General features: G+C 34.5%; 1 protein-coding gene across 1 annotated transcript in view; it reads right to left on the bottom strand.

Annotated features, from left to right (window-relative positions):
• Positions 1-13,125, bottom strand: part of LRP1B (LDL receptor related protein 1B) — a 702,645-nt gene that overhangs the window by 66,548 nt on the left and 622,972 nt on the right. The window contains exons 65-69 of the mRNA XM_087955711.1: positions 10,428-10,547; positions 8,358-8,477; positions 7,449-7,565; positions 4,196-4,302; positions 1,573-1,702 (exon numbers count right to left, since the gene is read on the bottom strand). Of these exons, the coding sequence (XP_087811837.1) occupies positions 1,573-1,702; positions 4,196-4,302; positions 7,449-7,565; positions 8,358-8,477; positions 10,428-10,547 (594 nt within the window). The remainder of the gene's footprint in view (positions 1-1,572; positions 1,703-4,195; positions 4,303-7,448; positions 7,566-8,357; positions 8,478-10,427; positions 10,548-13,125) is intronic.

Here is a 13,125-nt window from a genome sequence, read left to right as displayed (position 1 = left end):
CTGGTCAGAACCTGCTGAATACCACCTCTGATCTTGACTATTTCTTTGTTTTGGTCCATCGACATTTAGGAGAAAATTAAAAGAGAAGTGTGATCCCCATGCTAGAAAAAGTTGTGCATTTATACTGAAGAAAATTGTCCTTTTTGGTAAATTTGGATGTCCCAAAAATATTCCGCACATGATGAGAATATTTGGCTCTCTTCTTATTTGACAGGATGAACTGTGAGATATCAAATGGACATGGCAACCGCAAATCTCATGTTATTGTGTCACTATTGTATAAAGGTAATAATTAAAATCACTTTCAAAAAGCTGAATCACAGTTCAAGTGAGGCTTAATTCGTTTACCACTTTTTCACTTAGAGTCTTTAATATTTTATTTATTGTTTCATATCATGTTCTGATATTTTACAGACCATATTAAATTATGCTTTATATTATATTTATTATGAAATGCATTTCTTATTACTTCATTTTAATATTATATGTTTCAGTGGATTATATTGAAAGGCTCCCTTCATGCCTTTTGAGAAATTGTACAATGAGAAAAAAATCCTTGGGAAATAATCCATATTTTACACTGGTATATAAATTAAAACAAACCCAAATAAATGTCAAGAACAAAACAAAATCAAAGAAAAATGTTGTGATTGTGTACAAGTGTGCAAATTACTCATACTTTGAGTAATGTTGTAGAATGAACTATAATATTAAGATGAAAGTATAAAAAAGCATACATGGTGTTATAGAGAGGTGGTATACAGCAGTTTCTGACCAGTTCTGGAGAACCGGTAGCAGAAATTTTGAGTGGTTTGGAGAACCGGCAAATAGTACCTCTGACTGGAGATCTTACAGTATCCTTCCCCTGCCACGCCCACCAAGCTACACCCACAGAACCAGTAGTAAAAAAAATTGAATCCCACCACTGGTGTTATAGTAGTTAAGGTACCAAACTAGGATTGGATAAATTTAGATTCCCCCTCAGCCATGAAGGCTCACTCTATCTTAACCCAAACTATTTCCCTATCTTGTAACCATGGAGAAATATTGGAAGAGAGAGTGCTCTTCTGCTTTTGGAGCAAAGATGGGATATAAATCCAGCAAACAATTAAGTGACTGAATAAAAATGCAATCATAAGGATGATACATGCCACCAAAATTATACAGGGATGCCACAGCTAGAAGGGCAGCACTGTCCACTGTAGCACTACCAGCAGCAAAATTTCAAAGGACTTTGCTTGCAATGGCATACATATCAAAAGAGATGTGGCAGCAAATTTTAAGTTTTTGTATGTCAACAGTAAGGCTTTAATGTAGGCTTGGAAGAGAATATGTATAATATACATATATATATCATATATGTATTATATCATATATTCTATGATATACAGCATGATAGTAGAATTGTATACCGCTTATTAACCAAGCAGAGGCACTATTTAAAGTTTCCAGATATTCCTTTCTTAAATTTATGATCATTTAATTTTGGATATATATTCAGAAAGAAATCTAATATTATTTTTCACATAATATTATAGGTATTCCTATCATCAGTAATAGGTAAATATTTACCTGAATCACAATTCTTCTCATCCTCTCCCAGTATGCAATCATCATATCCATCACATTTCCATTTTGCTGCTATGCAATGACCATTGGAGCACTGAAACTGGTCTTTTAAGCAGTCAGAGTCGCAATATCTCTGATATAAAAACAATGCTACTAATTTAATTAATATAACACCAACCAAATGTATTTCAAATAAAAATTGGCCTTAAGCTATTTGAAAATTTTTTAATTTTACAACTAACAACTACAATAGGAAGTCTCATGTGTCAATAGGCTAACAGTTATAAAAATAATTATTAATCAAAATAAACTGACATAATTACACTTATTTTGCTCTCTGTTTTTTTTAAATACTCTGCCTTTCCTCAAAGCAGAGAGCAACAAAAGCAAAACAAGATATTTGTATCACATGTAACAGTTTGAATAGTGGAAATACATCTACCTTAAATTCTCATAGACTTAAATCTTTGTTGTTTTTTAGATGAAGGACATGTTAATTTCAACTGAATTGTATCTGTTAGCATTTTTCTTACATTTACTAATTGATCACAACAGGCCTCCTAATTTTCCAAAGCAGCCAGTGTGGGAGGTGGATCTATTTCTTGTTGTTCAAAATTACTGGAAAAACATGTGAATGTGATAGAAGCATGACACAAACAAGAAATAGATAGACATTGTTCTGAAAATTCTGAAACATATTGTTCATGGGGCAAGTTTTGGAACTGCTGACATCTTCCAGCAATTGGCCTTAGGAAGGAACTTTCCCGTTAAAGAGTTTCCACAGCTAAAGAACATTGGTCGTCCTCCCTCTCCCCCTCCTTCTTCTTTGGGCAACATCAAATTTATTTGGTCGCAAATAAACTTGTATTTTATTGTAAACTGCTCAGAGTCACTTAGGTGAGATGTAGAAATTTGATAAACAAAATAACAATAAATTGCCTACATTTTCTAAAACAATTTTAGGATAAAAAGTATTCTTTAAAGACTTGCTGTCATAGCCCCAAAATGATGACACAGTATTTGTAATCTGAAGTTATCTCTTCTCATTCTGATTCTATTTCTTGTCAATGATGTGTTCTAGAGACCATTATAGCCCATCACTTTTTCACTGGATCAATTACTTATAAATAAAATTTAAAAATAACGTGTTTATTTAATGATAATATTGCCTTTTCTTTTGAAAAGTAAGGAATGTTGTGCTGATATACAGAATCATAGTTTACTTTTGACTCAACCCACTATTGTTTTCTTGCTATTTATATCCATTTTCTTTACTTTTTTTGTCCTTTTTCCTCTATCACTTATTCATTCTCAATTATCTCTCACTCCAGATTTTCTCCTCCCCAGTACCCTTATTAGGAAGTACCTTAGTGAAATACAGATAATCTCTCCTTTCATCATATTTCTTTTCTTCATTTATGTGGAAATAAAGCCACCTATCTTTGTGTTTGGACAGAGTATAAAGGAGACCTATAATTCCTATTTTTCTTTTCTCTCAATTATTCATTTTTGCCTTTTAAAATGCAGTCTTTTCCCTCTCCAAGCATCAAGAAATCAAAGTGCAGCTTCTTTACTTGCTGCCACAAGGCCATTCACACTACTCATATGTTATCCAGGTATCATCAGTGGTAGTATTCAACTGGTTCACACTGGATCAGGCAAACTGGTAGCAAGAATTTGGCATGGGTCGCCGAACCGGTAGTTAAGTTCTGGCTGGCCATGCCCCCGAACTGGTCGCCCTCCCGCCCGATGCTCGCTTACCCACCCACCTAACATTCGCCTAAGGTATTTTTTTTCTCTCCTGACAATCAGCTTTGCATAGATCAGCTGTGCCGGGATTCCCCTTGCTGAGGCACAGGAAGGCAAAAAATGGAGGGAGGAGTTCAGCCCTCCCCTCCAGTTTTTGCCTTCCAGAGTCCCAGAGGAGCCTTAGGGGAGCAAAAACGTCCCTCCAGGCTCTTCTGAGGTTACGAAGCTCCCAAAACAGAGCTTGGAGGGGTGCTGTGTGCCCCTCCCATGCTCTGTTTTTTTCCTTCCTGAGCCTCAGAAGAGCTTTAGGGGAGCAAAAACACCCTCCCCCCAGAAGCTGCTTTGAGGCTAGGAAGCTTCCAAAAATGGGTGGGGCCAGCAAAAAAGTAAAAAATAAAAGCCACACCCAGCCAGTCATATGGCCACGGCCCACAGAACCGATATTAAATTTTTTGAATCCCACCACTGGGGATCATGATGGGGCATGCAACCAAAGGAAACCTTTTCTCCGCATTTATTGTATGGAATGGATGTCAGTATGCATGACAGTTTCTAATTTACTATCTATTGGCCATTATTCTCTCTGCTCCAACAATAAGAAATAGATTCATTCAGGGATCACCCTTCTCAATTAATTGCCAATTCATAATAACTTGTTTTTAAAGTTCAAAAACTTGTTGTTGTGATTTTCCTAAATGATCTGCTCAAAATAATGCATATTGTAGTCTTTTATACTTTGCAGATGGTATTTTCCCGGTGACTTAAAGTCTTCCCTCTTGATTTCTTGCACTGTTATGACTACCTGATTCCTCATGATGTACCTTCAGTTAGTAACAATATAGATGATTTGGAAAACAACAACCAAATACTAATTTACCTCATCTGAACCATCTGCACAGTCATAATCACCATCGCACCAGAATCTTGCAGACATGCAGTCTCCATTTGAGCAGTGGAAATCCTTCAGAGTGCATGTTTGTGGTTCTGAAAAAAAGAAAACTTCTTTAAAGTCTAATCCTTTCAACTGCTTGTTTCTCTCTGTTCTTAAACAGGAAGATACTACGTGCTTATTACTGAAATATAAATGATGAAAGGAGAAATAGGAGGCTGAAGTGCTATACAGGCTGCCTTGAACTTCTGATTGAACAGTGGGATATAAATCCAAGATAGAAACTCTGCTTCCACTCTTGTTCCTCTAGAAATGATATTTGCTGCTTAGTGTTCCCAACTCAGAAATCACACTGAGTTTTCAAAACCGATAGCATTTGATTAATTTGTTTTCCCTTAATTAATTAATTAATTAATTAATTTTATTTATTTGATTTGTCAATCGCATACAAGATAATAGGTATAAGTATAAACATAGTTATGAATACATGAAATGGATACATATAAGAAAAATAAAAAGAAACAATAGGACAGGGACGGTAGGCACATTGGTGCGCTTATGCATGCCCCCTACAGACATCTTAGGAAAGGGGTGAGGTCAATAGTAGACAGTCTAAGGTTAAAGTTTTTGGGGTTTGGGGAAGAAACCACAGAGTCAGATAAGAGTATTCCAGACATTGACCACTGTGTTGCTGAAGTCGTATTTCCTGCAATCAAGTTTGGTGTGGTTAACTTTGAGTTTGTATCTATTGTGTGCTCTTGTATTGTTATGGTTGAAGCTAAAGTATTCATTGACAGGTAGGACATTGCAATGTATGATTTTATATACTATACTTGGATCGGACCGAAGGCGGCGTAGTTCTAGGTCTACAATTTAGAGTCTGGTGGCATAAGGTATTCTGCAACAAGTAGAGGAGTGGAGAACTCTTCTTGTGAAATATATCTGGACTTTCTCAACTGTGTTAATATCAGATATGTAATGTGGGTTCTAGACTGATGAGCTGTATTCGAGTATTGGTCTAGGAAATGTTTTGTATGCTCTAGTTAGTAGTGTAATATTACCAGAGAAAAAGCTACCTAGGATTAGGTTAACAACTCTTAATGCCTTTTTGGCTATGTAGTTACAGTGGGCTCTAGCACTTAGATCATTAGAGATGAGTACTCCAAGGTCCTTGACAGAGTTTGCATCATCAGCAAGGTCTTGACTATCCAGCTTGTATTTTATTTTCTGATTTTTTTTGCCAATATGTAAGACAGAACATTTATTTGTTTAGATTTTAAATTGCCATTTGTTTGACCATTCTGATACATCATCGAGGTCTTTTTGAAGGGTAGCAGTATTTTCTGTGGTGTTGAATAGCTTTATCCTATCACCTTTTAAAGCCAAGAAATTAATAGCCATCATCACATTTTATGATTGAATTCTACAGGTTATATATGAATTCTGTGCAAAGCAGGCTTTCTTTTGCCTGCTTTAAATCTTCCTCTAATCAGATTCACTTTATAGCTCCTAGTGTTTTAAAAGAGAAAGAAACAATTCTCCTGATCACTTTCTACAGGTCATAGATGACATACTTTAAAGTGAAGTGAATTAAATTTCTTACTTCTTAAAAGCAGAAAGAAAAGGGGCTGAACACAGTTCTTAGAGAATCATAGGTTTTCCATTAATTCATTCCGGCTTCTCCATGTGAGGTGAACTGGGCTGAAATATGTTTATTTCAAGTCATCCCCTGAAATTTAGAGTTGTGGGAACACCTGAATCACTGGTATCTAAATTGAATTAAATTAAATTAGCCATTATGTTCCTCTTCATATAATTATAATTAGGAAAAGGAAAACTGGAATTTATCCCCTGTATAGCTGACATACAAAAATGCCAAAACCTGGAAGAAAATGCCCTATAAACATTCTAATAATCTGCTGGAATCAAGATACCTCAGTTATTTTTTATTATTTCATTTCTTTCTGCAATAAAATCCTGTCTCAATCCATAGAAATTCCAAGTGATTTAAAATAAAATAAAATAAAACCACAATAATAAACACTATACAATTATTAAAGTAACAGTGGATTACTTTAACCATAGTTTGATATAAGGCATTGTAATGATGGATTTAAAAAAAAAAAAAACTTCAGCCCAATTCCTAATGGTCTCTACTGTGGAATTTTCCTTGTTCCCAACTGCTACACAATGATGTGTCATAGGTTCTTTAAACCATATCAATTGATATTTGAATTAACCCATCTCATCCCCCAATGTACATATATTTACACTTCTTTAAACAACATTGCATTTGCATTTGGTTGACCATTCACCCAATTTGAAGAGTTACTTCTGGATTTTTTTCATGGCCATTTTTGTTGGAAGAATTGTTTGGTATCCTCTGTTTGTCAGATCGCTGTTTACTCCTAAATCAGGATAATTGATCAAAGTGAAAAACACTGGTCTCAGCACAGGTCCTTGAGAGTTTCTACTTACTCCACTGGAAAAAATGCTAATTTATTCTTATACTGCCTGCTGTCTCTCTAACTCAGGGCTGTCGAACTCCTGGCCCACAGGCCAGATGCATCATGTGCTGGCCATGCCTACAAATGATGTAGCAAAGGGGGCAAAAGTTCCGATACGTCACGTGACGCCACCATAGCAATGTGAGAATGACACATCTGCTCTAACTAATTAGCAATCCAAAAAAATGACATGAGTTCTTTAGTCATGAGTTCTTTAGGCGTGCATAAGTGCACCAACGTCCCTACCGTCCCTGTCCTATTGTTTCTTTTATTTTTTTATATGTATCCATGTATCCATAACTATGTTTTTACTTATACCTATTATCTTGTAAGCAATTGACAAACCAAATAAAATAAATAAATAACACAAAAGCTTTTTATAAGGAACTTTATCAAAGACTTTGGAAAACCCTCTGAGAGTTTATAAGCATTAAAAAAATTGCAAGAATTGTTGTATAGTACAGCAGATTTATGTATAGGAATGATGAAATGGCTTCTATATATTTTTCTATTTTAAAATTTTTATTCTTACATTTTTAAAATTTATATTAGTTTAATAAATTATTAAAATAGAAAAACTAATCAGCAAATTTGATCTTTAATATTATTAATCATTTATCTAAAGTATTAAGGTAAAACAAATGTTTTTAAAAATAGTAGAAAAAGAGACTAAACGTGTTTTTCCCTTTTTTGTAGAATGATTTACAAATGTAAAGTCCTATGACATTACTTACTGCAGTTTTCTTCATCAGAATTGTCACCACAATCATTTTGACTGTCACATCGCCAGTGATCTGGAATGCAGTTGCTATTCTTGCATTGATATTCATGAGGGCCACATGTCTTTTTATCTGTCACAAAAAATTAATACTATTTTTGTTAATATACTTCTAGATATGCATGATTAGAAATAAGAAAAATGCATTGAAAATTACCAGTTATCACATTTTAAACCACATTTCAATAGTAGAAGTAATAAAGAACTAAATAAAGAACCACATTACAATGCAAACTTTATAAGCAGAAGCGGAGAGAAAGAATAAATTTTGGATTGAATATTTTGATAAATAAATTTCTGGTTTACATCAGTATAATTTAGGTAAATTTTGGAATAAAAAAAATTGGTCCATTAAAACCCCTAGATAAAACAATATATTTTAGCTTTGAAATGCAATAAGAAATTATACAGAAAAATGTGTCATCCTCAATCTTTCACGGAGTTTATCTGACAGAATGTAAATAACAGAATGTTTAATGTATTAACATCATTATGGTATACCTTAAAAGTAAGGAAAAGAAGCAAATGATCAACAGCAAGGTGCATGAATTCAGTTCACTGGCAATGAGTGCACAGTTAGAAAATCTGAAGTTAGGGACAAATCATTAAAGGCAAAATCAGACTGGAAGCCCTCCACTCTGCTATTTTGTTATTCTGTTAAGAATCAATCTATGGGGTCATAATCAATCAACAAACAATCTTCTGATTGATGGGTGGCCATATAAATTAGATAAATAAATGTTATAAGGCATTATAAGTAAAATGATTCTTCAAGTTGATAGCCAATAATGTTACTTTTCTAAATATACCAATTTTGATTAAATAAGAGAAACATAAGGAAAATTAATTTGTTTGTAGTACTCACCACAATTTGCTTCATCAGACCCATCAGCACAGTCTGGATCCTCATCACACACCCACAGTTTAGAAATACAATGCTTTGTGGTTTTACACTGAAAATGATCAGGAGAACAGCTGTTTTCCGCTTTAACATAAAAGAAGGAAGACGTGTATTCGTAAAATGAATTAAAATGATCATTCAATATAAAAAAGAGTTTAAAATTCTATATAGCTTTCAATGCCTTTTTAGCACAGCTATATAAACTATTACTTCAAAATAATTTATCAAAGTACATTCAACAATATACAGTACTTTATTGCAAAATACAATACTTTAAAGAAATATATTATATTTGATTAATATAAGGAAACACCAATACTAGTGTTTTCTAGTGAATTTAAATTTATTAACTGATTTATTAACTGATGTAATTTATTAACTGATTTATTAACTGATTGTACCTTTGAGTCAGTTGTTGACGTAGGGTGACTGCCTGGACTAGTCCCTGCTATTTTGATAGCAAAGTTTTTGTTCTTTTGAAATTGCTATTCTCTCTTTCCTAGGGCTGAAACAAAGTGATTGGCCCAAGGTCATCTAGCTGGCTTTGTGTCTAAGGTAGGACTGGGACTTATAGCCTCTTGGTTTAACCACTAGTGCCTTAACCACTACCCTAAACTTACTCTGATGATCACTAAATCAATAAATAACCTGACTTGGGAGGTTTCATATAGGATAAAAAAAGAAGGCAAGTGTTAAGCCCTGTGGAATCCCACAATTAAAAGACTCTCACCTCCTCCATCAATATTGACTAGAACTGACTATAGAGAAAAAAGAATAGCATTCAGAAGTATATTGTAATCAATAGTACTGAAAGCTGATAAATCCAGAATTCATTGAGGCATGTTAGCTTCTTGAGGAAGGGACATAGTGCCTCTTTATAACAGTGGTGGTATGCTACTGGTTTGGCCCAGTTCTGCCAAGCCGGTAGCAGCGATCAGCAGCAAAGACCAAACTGGTTCTCTCCACCACTCTGCTAATTCCAATCCCAAACCTGGCTAAGTATATTTCCTTCCTCTTGACCTCTTCAGGTCTCAACTATACATATTACTTTGGCTGTTTTATCCATGTAGACATCTCCAAGTGAAGATTTATTGCAAGCCAACCTAATATTCATTCAGAAGCAACACCAGGAGTCCAGAGCCCCCAAGGATTTGATAACGCAGTACAGAATAGATACTGAGGCCTGGACATTGGACTACTCTTCAGTAGCATACCTAGGAAAGGTCACCCTCAAATTTCCACCATACCTATCCTTGCTTCTCACATCTGCAATATTTTTGTCTGCCTTTTTCTCCAGTTTCTTCCCATTCCTTGTTCTCCCCTCCTAAGACAAAACACTTTTAACTTTCATTCATTCACCCATTCGTTGTTCTCACCCCACCCTACAATCAACCTACACAAACAATTATAGCCACTCTAATCTTTCATAAAAATAGCAGATACCCCATCTGGTCATTCCTGCATTCAGGTACTCAGCAGTTTGAATGGTGCACATATTCTATGGCAGCTCTACTATCCATCCCATCATCCCCAAACAACCTTCCCATCCTAAGTGGAGAAAAATATTATAGTCATAGGTGACAACTTGGGCAACAAAACACTTTTAACTTTCATTCATTCACCCATTCATTGTTCTCACCCCACCCCACAATCAACCTTCAATTCAACCAATCAATTCAGAAATCTAGCATAGAGATTTCAATAGGCCAGTGCCCAGCATAAATGGGAGCTAGCCAAAGCCATTGGAAGTATCCAAATAATTTAAGTAGGACTCTAGAAAAACCATCCACCAGCGTTTTTTAATCACATCTCACTCCTGCCCTATTACATGACACTCCCTAAAATGTTCCTCTCCCCAACAAAAAAGTAGCCTATGCGTCTGGGCTACCATCTATATAAGTCTATGAAAAATATCTATGTTTGCTGGAATCATCTTTAGCTTTCTGTTTTATGACCAATATGTCTTCTTATATACCCATGACTGTTAAGTTTAGAAGATTTCTGATTTTTTACATATCTAAGAAAATGACTTACGGCAATCTCTTTCATCTTCTTCATCACCACAATTATCTTGTCCATTACACCTGAGATTTATTGGGATACATTTCTGATTCTTGGTGCACTTAAATTGACCTGGTAGGCAAACATATGTATCTGGAAGTTGGGTGTGGAGAAGGGAAGAAAAGAAGGTAATTACATTAAACACAGGCACACAAATATTCCTCATACATTACTTTTTAAATTAAGAATTAAGAATTAAGTTTTTTTTATTAATCATGTTATCATAATGTAATCATTAAAATTAAATTTTAATAAATTTAATAAAAAGGAAAATTTGGATAGAACATTTATAATACAGCATTGTGTCCAACCTGACACTACTTTAAAAAGTGCAAGATGGATTTGTTGCTATAACTGTTGTACAAGTATTAATCAATTAACTAGTACAGGATCTAAATAGTAATGAATTATGAAAGCATTTGCAAAATGGTTGAACAAGTAGAATAAATGGAATAACAGTATTGGAAGGTTCCTTGGATATTTTCTAGTTCAACCTCCTGTTTAAGCAGAGACCCTATACCATTCCGGACAAATGGATGTCTTATACCTTATTTTGCAATGAGTAGAGGAGTGGAGAACTCTTCTTGTGAAATATTTCTGGACTTTCTCAACTGTGTTAATATCAGATACATAATGTGGGTTCCAGACTGATGAACTGTATTCAAGCATTGGTCTAGCAAATGTTTTGTTTGCTCTAGTTAGTAGTGTGATATTACCAGAGAAAAAGCTACATAGGATTAGGTTAACAACTCTTAATGCTTTTTTGGCTATGTAGTTACAGTGAGCTCTAGTACTTAGATCATTAGGGATGAGTACTGCAAGGTCCTTGACAGAGTTTGGATCAGCAACAAGGTCTTGACTATTCAGCTTGTATTTTATTTTCTGATTTATTTTTTTTTGCCAATATGTAAGAGAGAGCATTTATTTGTTGAGATTTGAAGTTGCCATTTGTTTGACCATTCTGATACATAATTGAGGTCTTTTTGAAGGGTAGCAGTATTGTCTGTGGTGTTGAATAGCTTTACATCATCAGCTAAGAGAACACAGTTGCTCTTAGTATGATCACAGAGGTCATTTATGTAGAGTATGAAGACAGTTGGTCCTAGAATACTGCCTTGGGGGACACCACTGTTGACAGGTACAGAATTTGATAGGACGCTCCCAATTTTGACCATTTATTTATTTGATTTGCCAATTGTTTACAAGATAATAAGTATAAGTGTATACATAGTTGTGAATACATGAAATGGGTACATATAAGAAAAATAAAAGAAGAATAAGAGAAACAATAGGACAGGGACGATAGGCACGTTGGTGCGCTTATGCACGCCCCCTAATGCTTCTATCCAGTTATGCAGGTGTAAAGAGATACCATAAGATTTTAGTTTTAGGAGTAGCTTGTCGTGTTCCACTGAATCAAAGGCTTTACAGAAGTCTATGCAGATTGCGTCTATTGTGTTGCCCTGATTGAGTTGTGTAGTCCATATGTTTTTGTAGTGTAAGAGTTGCAGATTACAGGATAGTTTTTTTCTGAAACCAAATTGTTTATTGGAGAGTAGGTTGTTTGTTTCTAAGTGGAGGAAAATGGATTGCTTAATAATTTATTCCATGACTTTACAGGTGATGCAGCATAAAGAGATTGGTCTGTAATTTTCAACTAGGCTGGGGTCTCCCTTTTTGAAGATGGGTATGACCGTGGCTTGTGACCATAGGTTTGGCAAGGAGCTGGTCTTGAAAGATTTTTCAAAGATTATGCTTAGAGGTTCAGCTATGACAGTGCATAGCTTTTTTAAGAAGTATGCACATATTCCGTCTGGTCCAATAGATAGAGATGGTTTTAGATTGCGTAGTGCTTTTTCAACATTGTCTACTGTAAAATCGATATGTATTAGATCATTGTAGTTGTCTGTGGTTCGACTAGGAAATACTGGGCATGATCCATTGCTGTTTACAAATACTGAGCCAAAGAATGTGTTAAAGGGGTTGGCTTTAATGGTGTCATCGTTGCATTAGGTCCATTAGGTCCTTTCAGGGGTGGGATGAGTCTTTTAGTTTGCTGTTTACAAAATTGTAGAAAGTGCGGGTGGAATTGGTGCATAGAAGGTTTTCCTCTTGTTTAATGTGATAATTGGTGCATTTAGTTTGTAATCCACAGATCACCTTCAGGATATATAGTTTGTAATCCACAGAATGAAGGAGCAAAAAGAATAAAAGGCTCTCAGCTTGCAGTTATTGTAGAAGAGTATAGAAAATAGTAAATTCTTGCTCCCAGTAGTTATAAATCAGGGTCTTCTTTTTAGCAGTATTTCTAATTTTGCATAATTTTGTCTAATTTAATAGTACTTGGATACCTTCTTTTTTAATTTTAAAAATCTTAAAGATTTAGATTTTTTTTTAAAATTAAAATAATTAATTAAAAATAGTTTATGAAGGGATTTAATTTTTAATCAATGGGTTATTTTCTTTAATTTCTTTAAAAATTCAAAAATCTAAAAATTTTACAATATTTAAAAATTTCATTAAAATTATTTTTTTAAACTGGGTTTATGCAGGGTTTTTTAAAATCACTCTTGGGTTTATGCTGAAATAATACTTAAAAGTGAATCCTCTGCTCCCTCTTGTGGCTAGTGTTTTATTTCCTCTAATGGCTAGCATTGAAATAAAACAGTTT

This window comes from Notechis scutatus, chromosome 1 (assembly GCF_049901735.1).
Source record: "Notechis scutatus isolate UNSWTSFEM ecotype Mainland chromosome 1, rNotScu1.2, whole genome shotgun sequence".
Taxonomy (NCBI): domain Eukaryota; kingdom Metazoa; phylum Chordata; class Lepidosauria; order Squamata; family Elapidae; genus Notechis; species Notechis scutatus.
Note: the sequence above shows the minus strand (reverse complement) of the source record. Positions and strands in the feature narration are given on the sequence as shown.